General features: G+C 40.5%; 4 protein-coding genes and 1 pseudogene across 4 annotated transcripts; 2 read left to right on the top strand and 3 right to left on the bottom strand.

The window, feature by feature from the left end:
* The first annotated feature begins 1124 nt into the window (after positions 1–1124).
* LOC104456275 (bifunctional TH2 protein, mitochondrial) lies at positions 1125–4764 on the top strand. Its single transcript, XM_039318157.1, has 6 exons — positions 1125–1399; positions 1852–1960; positions 2745–3035; positions 3170–3605; positions 3746–3976; positions 4337–4764. The coding sequence occupies exons 1-6, from the start codon at positions 1125–1127 to the stop codon at positions 4762–4764; spliced, it is 1770 nt and encodes a 589-aa protein (XP_039174091.1).
* Positions 4765–7884: 3120 nt separating this feature from the next.
* Positions 7885–9647, top strand: LOC104439422 (thioredoxin-like 3-3). Its single transcript, XM_010052493.3, has 3 exons — positions 7885–8193; positions 8339–8364; positions 9119–9647. The coding sequence occupies exons 1-3, from the start codon at positions 8026–8028 to the stop codon at positions 9336–9338; spliced, it is 414 nt and encodes a 137-aa protein (XP_010050795.2). The 5' UTR covers positions 7885–8025; the 3' UTR covers positions 9339–9647.
* Positions 9464–9573, bottom strand: LOC120289067 (annotated as a pseudogene).
* Positions 9648–10386: 739 nt separating the features above from the next.
* Positions 10387–12882, bottom strand: LOC104439432. The gene is made up of 6 exons (XM_010052500.3): positions 12462–12882; positions 11378–11475; positions 11193–11264; positions 10976–11100; positions 10748–10820; positions 10387–10628 (listed from the first exon to the last, which is right to left on the bottom strand). Exons 1-6 carry the CDS (start codon positions 12796–12798, stop codon positions 10524–10526), a joined length of 810 nt encoding a protein of 269 aa, XP_010050802.2. The 5' UTR covers positions 12799–12882; the 3' UTR covers positions 10387–10523.
* A 566-nt stretch (positions 12883–13448) lies between these two features.
* On the bottom strand, positions 13449–20984 carry LOC104439443 (protein PTST homolog 3, chloroplastic). Its single transcript, XM_010052529.3, is given in 14 exon segments — positions 13449–13984; positions 14407–14564; positions 14655–14706; positions 15513–15637; positions 16561–16680; positions 16956–17009; positions 17123–17173; positions 17267–17324; positions 17749–17959; positions 18941–19191; positions 19194–19446; positions 19529–19683; positions 20485–20604; positions 20749–20984. Coding segments are annotated over 13 exon segments (1740 nt in total). The 5' UTR covers positions 20940–20984; the 3' UTR covers positions 13449–13984; positions 14407–14465.
* Positions 20985–21217: the final 233 nt, after the last annotated feature.

Raw genomic sequence — 21217 nt, 5'->3', positions numbered from 1 at the left:
GAGAGAGAGAAAGAAATATACAAATTATTAACATAATAACTTATTAGCTATATGCCAAATAAATCAATTTTTTTTTTTTTTGGAATAGAGGGACACTAGTTTCTTCTTAGAGGGAGAAAATAGAAAAGTAGAAAAAAAAAGTTAAAAAAATAATCTTAAATCAAAAGTAGGCCCATATTTGATTCTAATTTTTCTTGTTATTTGTTTTAGTTAAACTAATTTTTGTTGTTTGAGAGAGCATGGGAGGATTGGTCCTTTAACAAAATTGAAACCAAAGAAAAAGAAGAAAAAAACATAAGTAATAATATTAAATCAGGAGTGGAATCCACAAAGATAATGTGATCGAGTTAAGATGGCAAGAGGTGTCAGAAACCCAAAAAAAAAGGTGGAAAAGCGAGAGATGATAAATATTGTTAGTTAATAGCTAATATTAAGAAGTTTTCCTTGATACTAAGTTTAGTGAATTTGGATTATATTGAAATAATTTAGTCTGCTCTGACATGATTAGAATCAATCAAGCCCGTGCCAAGCACAAATTTTCTAACAATGACATCTATAACATGCTTCATTATGATTTCAAACAACCAATTTTTTTTTATATAATTTTTATCAAATCTAATGTTGGGCCACGTGCATCGTATGTGGCTGGATGTTATTGGAATTTTATTAAGAAAAAAATCACAAATTGATAATAGTAATACTAATCTTAATAATCGAGTGTTTGCTACGTGGATTCGTGATCCATTAGGACCTTTTTGACTTGAAATTCACATGCGCATGCCTAAGCAAAAACGTTTACTTTCACATTTCAATATATATTGCGTCATAATGGACGAGCGTGAGCAAGAACTTGTCAGCGAGCTAATTATACAAATCCACAATATAATTTCTAATTGAGCTAAGCCTACACACAAAAAAAAAAAAAAAAAAAGATCATGAAAAATAGGATTAAATGAGGAAGCTGGAAGAGAAAGGAAAACTGAAAACTGAACGTTGGCGACGGTTGCAGAACAGACCCCCAACTGAAAACTGTCAACTCCCTCGCATCTCTCTCTCTCTCATATCTTGGCGTTCTCTTCACTGTTTCTGACCTCCACGCTCACTTTGTACACTGCAAATCTCCAATGGCGTCTCGTTCTCCGAAGTCATCGCGCTCTCCCATGTCATCTCGCTCTCCGTCTTCCACGTCGTCTTCGTCGAAGACACCTTCGATGGCGAAAAGGCTGCTCCAGGACGACCCCAACCTTGCTCGGAGGCTCCGCGTCCACTTTAACTGGGAGGCGGTCTTCGTTAAGTTCACTCCCTTCGCGGTCGCTCTAGCCGCCGGAAACTTGAGCATCGACGCGTTCCGGCATTTCGTTGCCCAGGGCAAGTACTTTCTCGAAGCGTACGCTCTAGCGTGAGTACTCCTAGTCTTCAATCGTCTTCCTTCTTCCTCTGTCCATTGTTAGATGAGTGCTCCATGATATGATCTCAAGAAGTTACGGCATAATGCTTTTGATTCTACTGCAACTCGAGTCCTCTGGTCAATCGTCTTCTTTCTTACTCTGTTCATTGTTATGCGATTATTCTTGGTTTCGGAGGTGTTGACGGTCGCAGAAAATGAAGATCAGTGCATGACGACATGATCTTTACACGTTATGGTACGATGCTTTGGCCAATGCATTGAGATGCAATGTGGGTCTATCAGGTGGCCTATTAGTCGTATCTGTATCGGTTTTGCCTTTCGCAGAAATTCAAATTGAACGTCACTGATTCTTGCTTTAGATTTCTGAAATTTGGATGGCGTGTAATTCTAAGTGACGATTAGTGTCTATTTTGATCTCTGTCTCATCTCCCAACGTTCATCAGATATGGATCCGCAGCGAATGGTACGGACGATGAATATGCAAATGGCGCATTGTGGGAGTTAAGGAAGATCGTCCTGAAGGAGATGATAAAGCATGACTTATTCGTGCAGGTAAGAGCGGGGCCATTCTGTTTATCCAAGGACAAGGGAGAGTGAGGCCATGCTTGTTTCATTCTCTTTGAATGCATAAATCAGATTGAAAGAAATTTCCGGTTACAAAACAAGGAAAAGAATCAAAGCAAAATTGCTGATTCAACATCGCGGTGGAGTCGATCTTTTTCATGATTTCTTTGCCTTTCTTTGCCCAGCTAAAGAAATTATTGTGCTAGCGCATGGTCGATAGCAGCAGAGTGTGAAATTCCTGTCGTTAGTATCACGGTATGAGGGAGGTGTTCCAGTGAGCATATTATTTACACAGGAAAGCGGCACAACGCATCACCAAGATCCTCTCTGAACAACTCCATGCTGGAAGCTTTGTGAAACTCGAATCATTTTCATCTTAGTCTAGGTTTCAAGCCTCTTTTTACTTGACGTGGTTAAAACTTGAAATTCAAGACTTGAACAGGTTTTGATGAATTTGATGGAGAAAACCTCTGTGCAATGGAAATGTCAGTTGGATTGCAGAGTGTGACATCATTCTTGAACGAAAGTTTTGTGTGATCATCATTCTTGAACGAAAGTTCTTCTCTTCTGTGCTTCAGTAACTTTATCAATGTTCATGTTAGTCTGTAATAACTGTCAAACTTCCTTTCAGTTACCTTATTACGGATATATGTCTAAGCCATTGAATTTCTCATTACTACTCAATGTGTCAAGGCCATGTGTACGCTTTCTGTCATCGTTTCCCAGGAGTGCTCTATCGGTGAACTCATAATGCAGCTCTCTTCATGGACAGGAATGGGGTTTGGACATTACCAAAGACGCCACACCTGATCCTGCAACGGCAAATTGTACTGAATTTTTACTGGCGACGGCTTCTGGTAAAGTTGATGGAACAAAAGGTGTTGTTAGACTGACAACTCCGTTCGAGCAGACAGTCGGTGCAATTTACACTATTGGTGCCCTAACACCTTGCGTTCAACTATACCCTTTTATGGCTGCGGAGCTCCGGATGTTGCCAGGTCTTAGGGAAGATAGTCACCCTTACAAGAAGTGGATCAAAATGTATACATCTGATAGTAACCAGGTTGGTCTCACTTGATTTTCAGCATCAGTTTCGATCCAGTTGTTCTTTGCTTATTCTGAGGAAGTGAAAACATAATCAACAAAAAGCAGAAATTTGCAGTACCAAGAGTTCATTTATTCTTTTCGTTGATTCAGGAACTGGCCGTGAAAACTGAAGAGTTGCTGGAGCAACTCTCTGTCATCTTGACAGGATATGAGATCGGTGTTCTTTACAACTTGTATCATCAAGCAATGATACTTGAAATCGACTTCTTCAATTCCCAACCATTTGCTCAGCCCACAGTAGTTCCTGTGATAAAGGGACTCAGCTCTGCAGAAGATCGGTTGTTGCTTCTTTCTGATTTTGATCTGACTTGCACAGTTCATGATTCATCAGCAATTTTGGCAGAGATGGCCCTAGTAACTGCTCCAAAATCTGATGGTAGTCCATCTAGATCTGATTGTAGTCCATCCAAGAGTCCTCTTGCTCGGATGTCGTCGGGTGACCTACGAAATGGATGGGAGAAAATCTCCAGGCAGTACACACAAGAATATGAAGAATGCATCAAAAGCATCATTTCCGCTGAAAAAGGTAAGCACGCTATGAATTGAATTATGCTTTGAACTTGAACTCCACGACATCAATGCTAGATTCTCTAAAAGCCAACACCATGAGATGAGTGCTGAAGGGTGTCCAGTGATACCTGATTTTGATTTTCCTATCCCATGCAGTGGAATTTAATCACAGTTCGCTGGTCCAAGCGCTCGAGCAAGTGGCAGATTTCGAGAAAAGGGCGAATTCCAGAGTTATTGAATCTGGGGTTCTTAAAGGTTTGAAACTTGAGGACATAATAAAAGCTGGTCAAAGCCTCGTTCTTCAGGACGGTTGCATTAGTTTCTATCATAAACTCACCGAGATTAATGTGGATGTCAACGTTCAAATGCTATCGTACTGCTGGTGCGGTGATCTTATTCGGTCATCTCTATCTTCAGGCGCGCTCCTCGAAACTTTTACACTCAAGCGACATTTCGATTACCTCTAATTGCATTCTAGCCTCACTTTTCAACATGTAAAACACAACTTATCAACTGGACGACCTGAAAAAGATAGTACTTCTTAACAACCTTCAATCAGTCATGTGAATCAGTGATGATTCTTCTGGCTTTTGATGTTACGGTGCATGTGTTACCATGGTTTGTGGCTCTATTCTGATTCATTTCTATTCTAGTCTCGCGGGTTGAGGAATTGTTCCTGACACAATGTAGGAAAGAAGCAGAATAAATGTATCTATCTAATCTTCTTGTTTTGTTGATGGAAAGCAGTGGGTTTCGACCATTCAAATGTCCATGCGAACGAGTTGATATTCAACGAGGAGCTTCTGTGCACTGGAGAGATGGTTCGGAAGGTTGAGTCCCCCATCGAGAAGCTCCAAATATACAACCACATCTTGAAGAACGACGCAAACGACGCCGACGACCAAAACAAGTTAACCGTCTACGTGGGCGACTGTGTGGGGGACCTACTGTGCCTGCTCGAAGCCGACATAGGGATAGTGATAGGGTCAAGCGAAAGCTTAAGGAAGGTGGGGAGCCAATTCGGAGTGACTTTCGTCCCGCTCTTTGCCGCCACGGTCAAGAAGCAGAAAGAGCTCGACGACGGTGGCTCCGTGAGCTGGAAGGGAGCGAGGTCAGGAGTACTTTACACGGTGTCGTGCTGGGCGGAGATCCATGCTTTCTTGCTGGGGTGGTAAGACACTACTGTTGTTTCACTGAGCACAGACAAACGTTAGGAGATAATAGAACGCGCATCATGTACATAGTTGAAAACTCGAGATCGGACAACATACGACAGTTTTCTGCAGAGCTTCGAGGAGTTCGGTTTTGATGCATGCATGCACAGATTCGACGGGCATTTTTACTTCATTTAGTCATTTTGCGAGGCAATTGTGTCAAAGCTGAAGTTTTCTTGTTAGTGAATGATGGCCCTACAAAAATGCCAAGCAAAAAAAGTTAATCTCATGAATTTGTCAACAACATAAACAGGCTGTGGCGTAAATTCTACCATGGGTTCCAATTATAAATTATTAATCTTCCTCGTTTTGGAAGAAATTTTTAAAATCAATTTGTTGAAATAACTTATATATCGCCTTTTTTTGTTCTTTATGAAAAAAACCCATGAATGTGCGCCTGTTTTTTCTTCTTTTTTTTTAAATCTTTTGCTAGTAATTAGAAAAGAGAGTATGCACTTTTTATGTGAAAAAGACAAATGGAATTTTTACATGTGCTCAAAAAGAAAATCTAGAGATTAGAATGTGAAATATATGGGCTGAAAGTGATCTTTTTCCTCTTGAATTTGAGAGATTTCGTGAATCTTTTCGTATAACTACAACTTTATCCATGAAACTAAATATATAATAAGGATTCTTTTCAGGAAAAAATTGGGGTGGAAAGTAAGGATGAATTGACTACATACGTATTACGGTCAGTAAAAAATCAATGTTAATTACTACTTAACTTTTCTATTTTTCTTCCGGACAATGTAGTTTTATAGTTGAGCATGTCCTTCACTTTCGCGGCAAATAAAATGTTACCACTATCCCGGTGACCCAGGAGCTCCATAGTTGTATTCATTAAGAGCTTGTCGAATGCGAGACGTACGTACCTCTCCTGGCCTCATTGTTTATGTACTAAACGGACGGCTCGCGAGCGAGATTGGCACGACGAAGCCTGCGCTCTGTTCATGATCAACATGACCTCAATACTCAAGGTTGGATCTGATACAATTGTGGGATGGGTGATTGTTATTTTGAGTGATTATCAATGGAAGCTAAAACAAATTATGAAGTGGGTATTGATGGGCAAATGCAAATGAAGAATAAAATATGATCAAAACCTAGGCATATAGGATGCGTCACCACCAAGTGAGGATCAAGATCGAGATTGATGAAGTTCATCACCACGGAAAAATCACCAATCAAAATACATGATTGGGAATATGAGAAGCTCACCATTAAAACCTACAGAAAATCACTACAAGATACAGGACTTCTTGGCTCACATCAAGGAAGAATCCACCTTCCAAAGATACAGAAATCAAGGATAAATATTTGTTTACATAAAGACAAATCTCATATAAAATTCATCAAAATAGTCTGTCTCACATTTGAGAATTCACCTTATTATATAGAGGGATTGTTACATAAGAAATAAACTAAACAATGAAGTCATGGGAACTTCCCAACATTAATATCATGGGAACTAGAAAACACAATAAGGACCTAGGAACTAGAAAATGCTAAGGGCCAATGATTTTAGGTCCATTCAGGTTTAACCCGAAACTTGAAACTTACTCATTAAAATAAATTCCCTAATCTTTGGAACTTGGAACCCACCATACATATATAAAAATTTAGAACCTACCCTGTTATGAGTTCTAAGGTTCGTTTTAAAATCTATCCAGATTCTACTTGTACTCTTCTTTAATAAACTATTGTAGTGAATCATTTATCTCTAATAATTACCATTTGTTACAATCAATAATCACAACTCATATTTAGACAGACAAAAATTATGGAATATTAACAAAGTAAAAATTTCAAATAAAAGCTCATATTAATGGTTTCATATTACATATTCATTATTAAATGCCATAGATTGCCATAGGATTGCACAAAAATATAAAACAAGAAAAACAAAAAGACTTTGTTCTAGGTTCCAATCAGAACTTACCCATCAAAATAGGTTCCTCAATTTTTTGAACTTGAAACTTAACTTACATATTCTAGACACTAGAACCGAACCCCCTTCGAAAATGCATTATAACACTTAGAGACTTGAACTTTGACTTTTGAAACCTATTAAGACTCACGAAACTAGGACTATAGACATTTCACCATATGCAAGAAAATTTGTACGTCACCCTAGGCAGCCCAATAGACATATTCAAAGATCATCAAATAACAAAGGAAATTGTCTAGAACAGCCTTCGATTGCTAGATGGTCTATTAATAGTCTTGGAATCGACAACAAAAATTATGTATTGATGTATGAATAGTCAATGGGCAACCAAGAAATTGATAACTTGTCTACCAAACTACAACTCTTGATTGATCAATGAAGCTCGATACTCCTGCATAAGGATCCCAATACTTGGGCTTGGTCTGCAAAGGCCATACCCAAGTCCATCAAGACATGCCCGAGACTTAGTGTTTGCACTTAGGTCCATTTAGGCAGCAATCAAGGCCCAGGTGCCTATGCCCCAATCCCTACGCTTGAGTTGAGGTCCATCGAGGCCAGATTCAAGACTCTAGTGCATGTACTTGGTTCCCCGATGCCCATATGCAAGTATTTTCCAGTTTATTTTTAGACTTGTTTTAGGTTCCAATCGGAAAATACTATAATTTACTTTCTTGAAAATGTTTTCTAATAGATTCACATTTTGGCTTTATTTGTTTTATGAAAAATAAATGATTTAAAAGATATTGTCCTAAAAATGATCATTTGTATCATTCACATAATTAACTCATTATTGACAAAAAGTTAATGTCTAAATATTCTTGCGGACAATGAAAATATTTTAATTTTATTCACTTTTATTAGTATATCCCAAATTTCGCGAAACTAACATAACTTACACCAAATTCAACCATGGGTAGTTGTGTTAGTTCAAAATCTTTCATTCATTGCCAAGGTCGAGAGTTCAAAACCCGAAACCCGCAATCGCTAGTGCTGTAAGTAAGAGGCCATGGTGTTTGGGTCTTATGTTAGTTTCTCTCGAGATGTAGGAACTAGTGGTGGAGTCCTCGGTTACCAAAAAAAAAACATAACTTACACCAAATCATGTTCCCGCTCTTGGACAGGAAGCGTTCCCATGGTGGGGTCCGATTGAAGACAAAATCGGGCGCAGAACATTCTCAACACGAAACGCTATAGAGCTAGACGACGATGGTGCTCTATAACGTTATCCGTAATTAGCAGAGCCCCCGAGCTATCTCCTTCGAAAGAAGTCGGCAATGGAGGAGCAGGGTCCATCCAGCGGCCAAGAGGACGGCGCGAGCAAAACCTCGGGCGGTGCCGCCGTTTCGGAGCTGCCGGCGAATCGTCGCGGCAACTTGAGGGTCGCTGCCGGCGACGTCAACTTGTCCCAGATCATGAAGGAGATCAAGTCCTCTAAGTCCCCCGTACGCGATCGACACTCTTCTTTGCGATCTTGCAGCTGATTTCTTGCTTTCCCCACTTTTTCTTTTCAAGTCCCCTGATGCTTTTGAAGAGCTCTTCTTGATCCTTTTGTCTTCTTCTCGGTTTCCGTCCTTTTCGTGCCTGCAGGCGGTAATCAACTACGGCGCTTCTTGGTACGTCCCCCCTGCAAACTTTTATGCGTTCCCTCGTGCCCGAAAGCCCGAGGATGGCCGTGGGCTTGAGGGTGACGGAAACGAGCACCATGTGTTCGATTTAATGCTCCCCAGAAATAAACTGGCACAGCACGCTGGACTCCTTCCCTCCGCAAATAAAGGGGTGAAATTTTAATAGGGAAAATAGTGGGGGGTCTTGCGTTATAATGGATGGTTTGCTTTGGTCATGGCACCGGGTGTATTACGGTTTGTGGTCCTTTCTGTTTGATGATGGGGTCGGGTACACGTTACATAATTTGTTAGTCCTTGGGTGCATAATGATTCCCGTGGCTCATGAGTTGTTTCGATCATTGCAATTCTCGGTGAAAGTCCATTCCTTAGACGATCGCTTGTGGTGCTTGTGTTGCATCTGCAAGGACAAAGTGTTTTACTTGGTATATGAAACTATTTGTTGTTGCATTCCATATGTTGATGTCTAAATACCAGGTTTGTTTGATCATAACTTGATGTTCAGCACTAAACGGCCTGCTTTGTTCAAAGGGTTGATCAGGTTTTGTGATGTGACTTAGTGAATAAAATGCACTTTCTTGAACAAAATTTAGTATCTCTTTTTCTCATACACGACATGTACTATGTGGGTGCTTAAGCAGCATTTGTTTGACGACCCTCTTCCTCGTTATTGCTCGTACAACATGAGGCTGCTTATTTAATGGCCTGAGTTCGTGGATATAATGTTCTTTCACCTCTATTTCAGGTGTCGTGTGTGTAGTCAGATTCTCCCGGCTTTCTGCCAGTTGAGCAACAGCTTTCCGAAATTGTCATTTGTGTATGCGGATATTGACGAGTGCCCAGAAACGACACAGCACATTCGCTACACACCTACCTTTCATTTCTACCGTGATGGAGAAAGGGTGGATGAGATGTTCGGTGCCGGAGAAGAGCGACTCCATGATCGTTTGTGGCTGCATTCCTGAACGTTGAACTTGTTATGAATGTTTAATAGCAGGATTCTTTCAGAGTCATGCCTCTTATAAAACATTTCTGTAGTTCAGCAGATATGAAGAGTATTTGTTTTTTTTTTTTTGTAAGAATTAAAAGAGGGGTGCAACACAAGGACGGTCACCCATCCTAGTACTACTCTTGCCCAAGCACGCTTAACTTCGGAGTTCTGATGGGATCCGGTGCATTAGTGCTGGTATGATCGTGCTCTGAAGAGTATTTGTTGCGAGTACTGATTCTTAAGAATGGCAAAGATTAGCTTTCAGCTTATGCATTTTATGATATGTTAACCAGAATTAATTGTGTTGCATTGCCGCCACCTGATAAATGCAAAACATATACGATCACATTGGCATATTTTCTCAATCACAACGTACAATGGACATTCTGAACAATTTAGGCAATATTTTTCCGCACATGATTCTTTGGTTGACATGCTTTAACCTTGATGGAACGCATTTGCTCTATCCTGAAAACTTATTCTTGTAGCTTATTTATTACGTATGTGTTTCCAATGAAGAATTCTTCTCTGTAAATTGGAGTCGTGAAGGTGGTGAAAAACAGATGGTTTTGCTCTTGGTCGTGGCACCGCTGCTTCTAGTTGCCTCGACTGAGGAGTATCATTTCACTTGAGCACATCTCCCGTCTTTCTTTACGTGGTTAACAACTGATATACACATAAATCATTTATTGACCTCATCAATGAACGATGATGGAAAAGAAATGCAAATCCTTTTATCATTTTAAGACTTACTATTGAAAGCCTACTGTAATGTAATCTATCCAAGATACAATAATGATTTTCCCCATATTTTACAGAGGTAAGAACGTGACTTTGGGATCAAATCCTGGATTTGAGCTACTTCTTTGATTTAGTACATTATCGGATGGTTAATTAACCATTTTGTGCAATCTGCACCAACGCTCAGCCGACTAATGTTAGCTCTGGATTGGTTTGTTCTGTCCTTTGTGTATCAGCATCTGCTTATGTTGTCTGTTTTGCTATAGGAAGAACACAAAAGAAAAACAGAACGCATGCCATTTTATAGAAATAACTTCTGACTCTTTGCTTCCGTCCATCTCCAATTTTGATATAACATCTATGACTGAAAACATCCTAGAAAGAGGTATAATGTAACCAGGCATGGACTAGTCGACGATTAGAAGCTGAGGCCAAGTTGAAGTCCAAGGGTTGCATGAATGAGGAACAAAGTCATGATCCCGCTACCCAAGATACCGTGTACATTTCTTAATCCTGGATTATCCTGCATATCACGACAGAGATGTGAATGATCAGAGGAAATACTGTTAGAGAGATTGAAGATAAACATTAGCATCGTATTTAACAATTAACCAGAATGTGGACTGGCATTCAACTCGTTACCTCAAACAAGGAAGGTAAAATTGTCTGTAAAGTCAGAAGTGTTAGGCCTATGAACCCTGTGACGGCATGAGGACTGTAAACGACAACACCGCAATCAGTGAACATAAGGAGGGAGTAAAAATAGATAGCAAGATTGAGCGTAAGTCAACAATCCCATGGTAACGACTACAAAACTGAAGAAACTTTCTGTAGCAGAAGGTGAACGCATGATATAAGTTGTGAGTGCACCTCTCAAATATTGGTTTGTCTGAGGTGAGTAGAGATGTTATACCACCAGTTGCACCAAGAGCAAAGAAGAAAAACATTCCCCCAAGAAGCTTCGGGTGCAAGTCTTTCGCCTTGGCTTTCTCTTCCTGAGATAAATGGTACGTGAAAGGCAGCTCAAATACTCGTGGCAGCCATTGATTTCAGTAGAAAAGTAAAGCTAGTCTTGCTAGAGTCTTACCACATCATCGGAATATTTAATACGAAAACCAAGATATGTTCCGTATCCACCCATCGCAAAGAGCACGACAGCCTAAAGTGTAACAACAGAGTCATTTCAGAATCACTAAGCATCTTCTGGTAATATAGAGCAAACATTTGGAGTAACCAGGCCTTCCAAGGAGGAAAGAGAGGATGAACTTTTACCATATTGCCTGGGTGACCCCAATGCACAAGCCAATCAGGGAGACTCCAGGATTTAACAAGCTCAACAAAAGGCCCGATCAGAGACCTTACTGTCCCAGCTGTTATGAATCATAATAGCCATGTAAGAAATGGATCAGCAACAAGAATGCAAAAGATATGATAAACTGCAATCAGCAAAATGCATGGCATAGGTTGAAAAACAGCAAAACTAGATGTGATGCAGCCAGGTGCTTGATGCATTTCAACAGACCGTATCACACAGAGAGCATTTGAACCTGTTTGATAAGCAGTTTAGAGAGACATACACAACGCACTGTTTAAAGTACAGTTAAGTGTCCTGCATCATGGAAGATGGGATAGAACGAACGTGCGGTAACTAATAAAATAAAGCAAAGTCCACAAAGCAACAGAATCTCCTGTTCTTTATCTCTCTATCGATTTCCACCTATGTCCGAGTAATTTTCACTTTTATATGTCAGTTGAATGTAGGAAGCCAAGGCCTGGGCAGTGCTAACAGATAAGCAGTGGATATGTTATACTAGATTGTGTCAAGAGAGGGGTCAACGGGTCGAGATAAATAGAAATCCTCACTGCTTCATAGCCTTTCCCCGGTTTGGTAAATGGTTTGTTCAGCTTTGCTTAAGCTGCTTTAGGCCAGCTAATGGATGGGCAAAATGACATAGCAAAGCAGGGAGATTCTATCGATCCAAGCGCTTGAAATGATGGAGAGCAAAAGACTATTTTAGATGGTAATAAACAAAGAACCACCCGGCAGTGGCTATGCCAAACATGACGAGAAATTATCTGTACAATTTCAGAAGTACTGAAGCCGGAAAAACACAGCAAAACCGAGAGAAGAACGGTGGAGAAATTTGAGAACTCTGAAACGAGGGAAAACACTACATCAGATATACAAGTTTCTTAAGAATGTAAATGTAATATATATATAGCCAAACCAAATGGAATTCGAACCGAGTGAGAAAGAACGCAATCTCCTACTTAATGCAGCGCATTTCATCAAATGCACCAGTGTTGAAGCAACCGAAACACACCCTTCACAGAGTGAGAGAGGGAGATGAATTACCTCCAGGAAGCGCGGCGAGGAAGAGGAGGGGTAGAGGAGAGAAGGAGTAGAGCAGAGTCTCGCTAGGCAGGCCCGCCGTTCCGTCCATATCGAAGTCGTCAACGGCATCGTTGATGGGTTCGAGAACCTCGTCCTTGGAAGCCGGGGACGCGCCGAGGAGGAGAGTTGTCCGGGCCTTAGTTCTGGATGCAGCACAGCCCGGGAACGAAGGAGCTGACAGCCGCAGCAGCCGGGCATCAACGGGACGCGAAGAGGGTTGAGAGTGCAGAGGAAGGAGACGTCGCGGGGCATCGGAGCAGCAGCGGAGAAGACCGGCGGCAGAATTCACCATCGCCATTGCCAGAAAGTGCAACGCAACGCACCCAACGCAGACTCTCGAGAAAAGAGCGCACCGGAGAGTTCGAGCTATAGAGAGATGGGGTGGGAAAGGTGAGGAAAGGGACACGCTTGTGAGTTGTGATTCGAGGGAGCGTATACCACTTCATGAGCACACGCTCCTCCCTACCTACCCAGTATCTTTTTGGAGTATCTCTCCGGTTCCCTCTCACGCAATGGGGTGACGTAACAAGAGTTTGCATGACTAAAATGTCATCACCGTAAGTTTTGCAACTTGTGAAAATAAAAGGTACCTGTGGATAATTTATGATAACTTTTTTTTTCCGAAAAAAATGAATAATTTATAAAATATCTTCTTAAAAATTTTCATCAAGAATTTTCAATTAAGTCAGAGTCGTGATCCGCATAATCACAAACCAAAATCACATATTCCGGAAAAAAAGCATGAAGTTTCCGAATTGGTTATCCGAGGAATCTCCCCGGATTGCGGGAGCTAAGAAGGAAAAAGGCGCCCTCCAACTATGCAAGCTTTTGTTTATGTCCATACGTTTCATGCAAAACAAATGCATGCCGCCGCTCCTTCCTCTGGAATTTGCTGCATTTCCACGTCTGTCGCAACCCTCTCAATTTTCACCTCTTTTTCCTCTCCTCTAGCAAACTCGATGTCGGATTATTGATTATTGCCGTGAACTGAAAATTTTTACTACTATACAAAGGTTCCACATATGCAAGCTTCCGCTGAAAATCTCATTGCCTGGCCTGGGCGCGACGGACTGTACATGCTTTCGCAATCAAACGCTTTGCTAACCAAAACGCAGGCCAATGTTCTACAACCTCTCTCATTTTGCCATTTCCAAATGATTCACTGGACAAATTTAGCCGATAGCTGCCGTGCCCATTTCATTACTGGAAAAAGCAGTCGATCACTGGCTGTGGACTCACAGATGCGCCTGCCCCCACGCTCGGAGTGTCTTGGAGAGTTGATATCTGCTTAGAGCGTGACATGGTCTGCATTACTACCCAGGTCCTCATCCTGCACAGAGAAATGGCTGCACGAATCCAAAGAGCCATATGATCCCGCATGTCTTGCCAGTCTTCACAAATATGGGCACCTTGACCAAGTTCTCCCACCGTGCAAGAATGATTCAACTGTCATTCATCAGCAACCTTTTGGTCGCTCCACAGTCCTGCATTGATGAGGCAGTAGAAGAAATACCTTTAGAATAAGAACCAGCTATTTTAGACAAGTGATGCACATGAGAGATTCTCGACTCAGTGATAGAAGGCTATGTTAAAAGAGTCCTATTAACAGCATATCTTACTTAGAATGATCCGACTTTTGAAGTATTGATTTCGTATCATGAGTGTGTTGGAAACTGCAAAGTCTCTTTTAAATCGATTGTGGACACTAGTTATCAAAATTCATGTTAAAATATGTAAATAAAAGCTTCTTCTAGATAGATGATCCTACCTCTCTTGGAGGCAAATGTATTAAGCAGAATCACAGACAATACGAGCTGATAGGGTTCCTATGGAAGTAGACTCCAAAGCAGATTATGCATGCTAGATGCTAAATCCATGTTTAATGCGTGTCGATGGATATACTCACTATACCACAGAAGTGGGCATGTGTACAGATATGATGCTCAACTGCCAGCCTCAACCATATCATCTATCGACCTGAAGGACATTGTTACATATTGCACCCCGTGTAACTGACTCCTTTTGGGGATCAACCGTCCACTTGCCGTCAACTATGAATTTTATCTGTGACAAAATTGTGAAGTTATAAGAACGGCATGAAGGATTTATCTCCTGGAAGCAGAAAAATGTACAGAAATGGAACTTGTTCCATGCCTCATATGTCCCAGGGTAAAGCCACAGCATTGTTGACCAATATGTAGATCTCCTGCAAGAAGCACAAAACCACAAACAGATCCATGGTTCAATTGAAAAAGAGGGAGATTAATTGGAACCGATTCTGAGATGGAGATTGTCATACCACATACACCATCAAATTTCAAAGGCAGTAATACTACAGCCTTCTCCAAGAATTTAACAATAAATTGCTTGTGCTCTTAATGCATGTAGACATATAGCTAGTTGAGTTGACTATTAGCTATATATGATCTCATAATAGAAGGAAATAGACAGTTTGCAATAGGCGCATCAATATGCAGAGCATTAAGAAGTTTGAACTACTACCTTCTTTTGCGACCTATTACATTGACAAATCATCTAGCTGCCTCGACTCTGCCAAGTTTCCACCATTACAGGAAATAAGTGAAATAGAGGTAATGCTCCCCAATTCTTGTGTAGACACAGGTTCACACAATAGGGCAAAGCCATCAGGGACAAGTAGCACTAAAACAGAGGAAAACTTGTTTACATAAATGATTGCCGATTAAATAGATATTAACTACTTTCAAGTATTTTCAAAAGTTCTATGGTCCTACGAAGTCAAAACTGCTCTTAAGATGTTCCAGAACAAGCATTTAAACATTTAGGTCAAGCTAATACGAAGGTTGCAATTTCTAGCCTGTAAGAACAATGAAGTTTTCAAGCTTAGTCTAGATAGAACCAAAACCTATGTGGAAAAGCATGTTCCAGGCATCACATCTGATGGGAAAAAAAATTATAAATAGTCAAAAGGGGATTGATAAACCAATTAATTGATCATTCACATAAATTCGATCAGAGAAGCAAATACTAGACCTTGATCCAACAGTGTCTGTTGCAGTGGCTAATGGATGGGGATCCATTTTAATCGGGTGATGCCAGCCATTGAAGCCACCAGCCACCTCCACGATATCACCATTGCCAGAATATTCTATCTTAACCTGATAAAATGACAAAAATTTATTAGTGTCAACCACATGAAAGCTGACATGGCTATAGCTAAAGTGAAACATAGGTCCTGGTACTACCAAATAATTCAGCTGCTTTAAATTCCTGGGGAATTGCATATGCAATAAGAGCAAAACTATTCAGTGAATTAGCAACACTTCAGAGACAGATGACCTCCTTAATATATCCACGTATGACAAGTGCAATCACATCTCTTTACAAGTACCCTTCCATATTGTAGATTTTGACGCACACCCACCACTCTCACTATATGTTTCAATAATCATCCTTGTTTTTAACTTCAATTTGATATCTTCTTGAAATTCAATTACTTTTCCTTTTCAAGATGAGTGAACCAGCATAAACTAGAAGTAACTTCCTTGTACATACAAACAGAGTTTCATGTACGCTGAATGACCTTATTTGCCAGTATCATCATAAAAATATCAGAATGTCAGTATGGCGTGTCCAACCCATACATTACTTTGATGAAGGGGCAATCACTGAACCTAATGTCTTCCCTCACACGCATTCTCCTCAAAAACATCTATACCACAAATTCACTGACACTTTCAGATGCAATTCATATAGCTTTGGCTTTGATGTCCTTGGGAAGACTAACAAAAAATGGGTAGAAAAAGAAGTATATTAGTATATTTTGCTTCAGGACATTACAACTCTCAGGTGAAGCCATTTCCACATTTCAAATTTTTATAATATGATAAGGTGCCTCCTATATAAACATCATCCATGTTAATCAAACCAAAATCTTAAAAGATTTCCTTGGAATAGCATTTCCTATAGATGTTGGAGTTGACTAAAATGGAGTGAACAAATTCGGACAAACTTCCAGGCACTGACAGTAAATTGCCAAACATCAAAGGCTAACAAATTATCACATGGATATGTACAATACTTCTTTAAGCCCGGAAAGGCTCTCTTCAGCAGCCTGTAGTTCTGCTTCTTTTTCTGAGATGACCTTTTGGGCTTTGCTGATCTCATTCTCAGCCTTGGTTTGCAACATTCCCAGAGCAAGCTGAAGGTACAATAAAAAGCCAAAATTTGAGAAATAGAAGCGGAGAGACAATGATATATATAAATTATTAGTAAAATTATGTTACAAATTTAGCATCCTATAATACATCTAGGGTACAGGGAACATTGATAGAAACCTTGAATGGGAATGTATGCCTGAAGTACTTGAGCTGATCCAGGAAGGAGTACTCAAGATTTGGCTTTACCAGTTGGTTAGGATTATGCAAGAAAGTCAACCATTCTCATTGAGAAGTAATGGTAGATCAGTTGAAGTACCTTTTCCTTTTCAATCTGTTCCTTCAACCAAGACAATTCCAATTCCTTCTGATGCTACAGCAACAAGATCCAATCAACATTTTCAAATATTAAGATGATGTTCCCTATGTATTCACTGAAGAAAACTTCTTTGGAAATTCCTACAAAAGAGGCACAGAGACAGGTACCAGCATAAATTTGAGATGACTAATCTCAGCTTGGTTCTCCTGCTTTCTTTTCTGCATTAGAGGCATGAACCAGCATAAGTATCTGCACTATTGATCACATTGTTGTATATATTGAACAAATGAATGAGTGTTTAACATACTGACCTCCTCATCCAAATTGTTGCCCACATCAGCATCAAACAATTCTTCAGCTGATGACTCACTGTTTTCATCATCAGCCCAATCATAGGATATAAATTTTATGACAAAGCTATAAGAGAGTAAGAAAGTAACCACTTTGCACATCAGGCATGACTTTCTCAATCTCCAAATTTCTCAACAAGTTCTTCATATCACAATAAGGACTGATAAAATCTGTATTCAAACTAATAATAAAACCCTATTTTTGTGATAAGCACATGTGAAATTTGTGATGTTAATCCCACCATGAAAAATTCTGTACAAGCAGAAGCAAAGCATTTAAATTCTTTCATGAAATCAACAACACCAGAAAAATTCAGTTTATAGGCTAACAGCAATCATTTTTTTTCCACATCTGTTAACTGATTGACCATTAAACCCCTACTTCATTAGCTTGAGAAAAATCTATTGGAATTTCTAGAATAAAATGAGCTAATAATTCTAACCTGAAAGAAGAATGTACTTTTGCAGGAGAGAACTGTCTAGCCATACTCATACTAGGTGTTACAGCACCATTGCTTTCCTCATGCACATGTATTGACTGCTCCCCATTATGGTTCTCCAGCTGAGGCTCTGCAGCTGGCTTACTCATATCGCACTCAGTGGAACTCTGGTTTTCTCCATCATCAATCTCACCAGGTACTTCAGGTAGTTGATCTGCAGATGCCAGAGTCAGCTTAAAATTTATGAAAATTAATGATATCTAGGATCAGGCAAAATGTAAGATTCTCCATTTCAGATCATTGCATAGATACTTACTAGCAGCTATTACACTTCTCTTAAAGACTCTGGAAAGATGCGAACATCACAAATGTAAAGACAGAATACCAACACCAACAAACATAGTGTCATGAGGAATTTCAATGCCACAGAATTGAGGTAAAATTGACCGGAGAAATATGGCATAACAGACTACAGAATGAGAGAAATATAATGAGAAAACAAGAATCATTGACTTTTTTTTTTTTGTGGAAACATCCAAGCAGGACTAATGCCTTTTTTTTTTTTTTCCTTTTTTTTTTCCTTTTTAGGAGGATATCCATAAGTAAAGTCATGTCTCACAGGATAGGAATACTTGATTCCATGAGCTCATTACTATAGTAGAGTATGAAATGGGTGTTTTTAGATTCTCAGTAGCAAGACAGACAGTAACATGCTCATGCGTGAATCATGTGCTACTTTCAATCTCAATTTGGTCCACATCATGACAAAGTTTTAACTAAATGCGGTCATGACTTTGTTTCCTACATTACTGCAGTCTGCAACTTACAAATACCCCAGGGCAAAAGAACCAACTCTGAGTCAAAGAGCAGTTCGGTAAGCCTAGAATATCTACAGTATAGGATATGCCAGCATTCTGCAATCAAGAATCCATAATGAACTGAGTGTGTGAGTCTATACACACACACACACACACACCAAATAACTTGTGCAACTCTTTGAATCTCTAGGATCTTGACCTTGATGAAGTACCCTTGCTGCAGCATGGTACCAATCCACGTTTTTACCCATAATATATAGAACCATATTAAATAGTCTTGAGCACAATTGCTCATGTTGCTCCTCGAGTCTCATACAATGAAAGAAAATCATGGCAATAATGGTATGAAGAGAACACTTGGTAATTATGGGAATTACCTTCAACTGGTTCAAGATATCCATCTTGCATAAATTTTGCTACCTTCTCCTCCACGGATGGCTTAGCACATGGTTCAACACATGTATAACCATGATCGGAAGAATTGGTCAAGGATGTCTCCACAGAAGTAGAGCTAACCCATTCAAAGTGACTTAATGAAGTAGTAGAGTCCTTGGCCACTGTGACCAAGTTAGTAGAAGTTTCAACTGGCATGAAGATATTGTTATTAGAGGAGTTCTCCGGTTCCCCATCTACACTAGCAGAGATTTCTTCTGCATTTGAAGTTCCATAGATGAAGGAGTATCTTCAATCATACTTTCCACCGCATCCTGTGTGGTATCATCTTTCATAGACAGACTAAAGGGAGTTTCAATGTCCATGTTACTATTGCCAGCATCGTCAACTGATGAATTAATATCAACCTCATCAAAGTAGTCCTCCTCAACCGATATTCCAATAGACCGAGAATTTTCTTCATCCAAATAGCCAGCATGCTCATTCTGACCTTTTAGATTACAAAATGCTATCAGAACAATAAGACCAACATTAGATAGCAAAATGGTAAGAAAATTGTGAAGAAAGCTTACCTTCTGATTCTTCTTCATTGGCAATGATAGCTTCCTTTTCTTCAGCTATGTTTATCTCCACGTCAGATACATAGACTTTCATGTCTTCTGAGTTCGCAAGAAGCTCTCTGATGAGTTTGTAACCCCTCCTTCTAATAATATATGCAAGGTCATCCCTGTCCAATATCAGGTCCATTTAAACAATCCTGAGTCCAAACTCCGAACTCTGAAAGAGTATGCTAACATATGTAGCTTTAGCTTACCTTATTTAAGTTCATTGCACAAGAAAAGGGATTGAAAAAATAATTCGCACAAATTGTGTTTTGAGACTGACAGTTATATCCAGATGTTCATTTTTAAAGATATGAGGAACCACGCATTCATGAAGAATGGAAGAGGAAGGTAGCATCAGCAATTCCAATGAATTAAACTTTGATCTGGCAAAACCACATAATTTAGACCGATTACCAATTCATTTTATTATTCATTCGCAGGTAAAAACAGACAAAGCGGCACTAATCAGATGGTAAGCAATCAGTTAATTTATATGAAAGTATCCTCCCATTGAAATTTCCGCATTTTATATACAGTGAGCACAGATGCGATGACCTATAGCACCTTTTCCCGGCCCGAATCAGTGTGCAGGCGGGAATCTTGCTCAAGCATTTCCAAAGGGAAACAAACAGATATGACAAAAACCTCCCATTTAACATCAAACCCTCCAGCTCTCAAAAACATCATTCCTTACAATTCGACAGTCCATGCACGAGGTACTTGAACTCCTCCTTGAGGCGGCGAAAGGTTTCAAAATTCCATCCTACAGTACACACACATTTCCCATACAAAATGAGAAGTACGCGCGCTTAATTACTCCCACTAGCCGGTCACACCTGACTTTTGCGGTCATGCAATTGAACTCCCAGGGTAGGCAATCAAACAGCAAGCACAAACACACACTCGCACACACTATTACAAACCTTCCATGCTGCAACAGCTCCTTTACGGACGGGACGTGGCCTTCCGGAAGCCCCGCGGAAGCCAAGAACTCCTTCACGTCGCTGCACAGCTCCGCATTGCTCTTCGTCTTCCTCCCGGACCTTAAGAGCGCGAAAAAGACCGGCGCAACAATCAGCACGGCCCCGGAGCAACCGCTCGCGTCGACGCAGAACCGACCGATTAAAAAAAAAAAAAAAGAAGCAACGGAAGGAGAAGCGGCCGGAGGAGAGTCCGGCGAGGCGAACCTGGACTTCCTGGGGGAAGAAGCGACGCAGGCGGCGGCGGCGGCGGGGCGGCGGGCGGGGGAGCAGGCCCGGGAGAGGAAGCGGAGCACGGGGCGACACTGGAGGCGGCGGTGGTAGGGGAAAGAGAGGCGGTGAGGAGAGAGAGAGGAGGAGGAGGGGCAGGTGGCGAAGCGAGGGAGAGGAGCGGCCATGGAAGAGCGGAGAGGGAGCTCGGAGCATGGAGGAGGAGGAGGAGGAAGGTTCTGGAGTCTACAGAGTGGGGGGGAGAATGTGCTATTTGGGTTCGAACGGACGGAGGAGTCGCTCTGATTGAGGGTGGTCCGTACTCGTTTGGAAGATGGTGATTGGTGATGAGGCATTTGTGACGAGAGATTGTCTTCTCTCGAATTTTTTTTTTTTTTTTCAATTAGTTCGTAGAATCGTTTATAAAAATGGATGAATGATAGTTGTTTTCATGATCATAAAAATA

This window comes from Eucalyptus grandis, chromosome 1, assembly GCF_016545825.1.
Source record: "Eucalyptus grandis isolate ANBG69807.140 chromosome 1, ASM1654582v1, whole genome shotgun sequence".
Classification (NCBI taxonomy): domain Eukaryota; kingdom Viridiplantae; phylum Streptophyta; class Magnoliopsida; order Myrtales; family Myrtaceae; genus Eucalyptus; species Eucalyptus grandis.
The sequence above is the reverse complement of the archived record's forward strand: the minus strand, read 5'-3'. Positions and strand labels throughout refer to the sequence as shown.

What these genes read in the sequence shown, in the direction of transcription:
- LOC104456275 (XM_039318157.1), top strand. Translation starts at nt 1,125, where the DNA reads ATGGCGTCTCGTTCTCCGAAGTCATCGCGCTCTCCCATGTCATCTCGC. An exon ending in AGCATGACTTATTCGTGCAG is followed by an intron (nt 1,961 to 2,744) that starts GTAAGAGCGGGG and finishes CTTCATGGACAG; the next exon opens with GAATGGGGTTTGGACATTAC. An exon ending in GCTATCGTACTGCTGGTGCG is followed by an intron (nt 3,977 to 4,336) that starts GTGATCTTATTC and finishes GATGGAAAGCAG; the next exon opens with TGGGTTTCGACCATTCAAAT.
- LOC104439422 (XM_010052493.3), top strand. Translation starts at nt 8,026, where the DNA reads ATGGAGGAGCAGGGTCCATCCAGCGGCCAAGAGGACGGCGCGAGCAAA. An exon ending in TCAAGTCCTCTAAGTCCCCC is followed by an intron (nt 8,194 to 8,338) that starts GTACGCGATCGA and finishes TCGTGCCTGCAG; the next exon opens with GCGGTAATCAACTACGGCGC. An exon ending in ATCAACTACGGCGCTTCTTG is followed by an intron (nt 8,365 to 9,118) that starts GTACGTCCCCCC and finishes CCTCTATTTCAG; the next exon opens with GTGTCGTGTGTGTAGTCAGA.
- LOC104439432 (XM_010052500.3), bottom strand. Translation starts at nt 12,798, where the DNA reads ATGGCGATGGTGAATTCTGCCGCCGGTCTTCTCCGCTGCTGCTCCGAT. An exon ending in CCTCGCCGCGCTTCCTGGAG is followed by an intron (nt 11,476 to 12,461) that starts GTAATTCATCTC and finishes GATTCATAACAG; the next exon opens with CTGGGACAGTAAGGTCTCTG. An exon ending in TTTTACCTTCCTTGTTTGAG is followed by an intron (nt 10,629 to 10,747) that starts GTAACGAGTTGA and finishes CGTGATATGCAG; the next exon opens with GATAATCCAGGATTAAGAAA.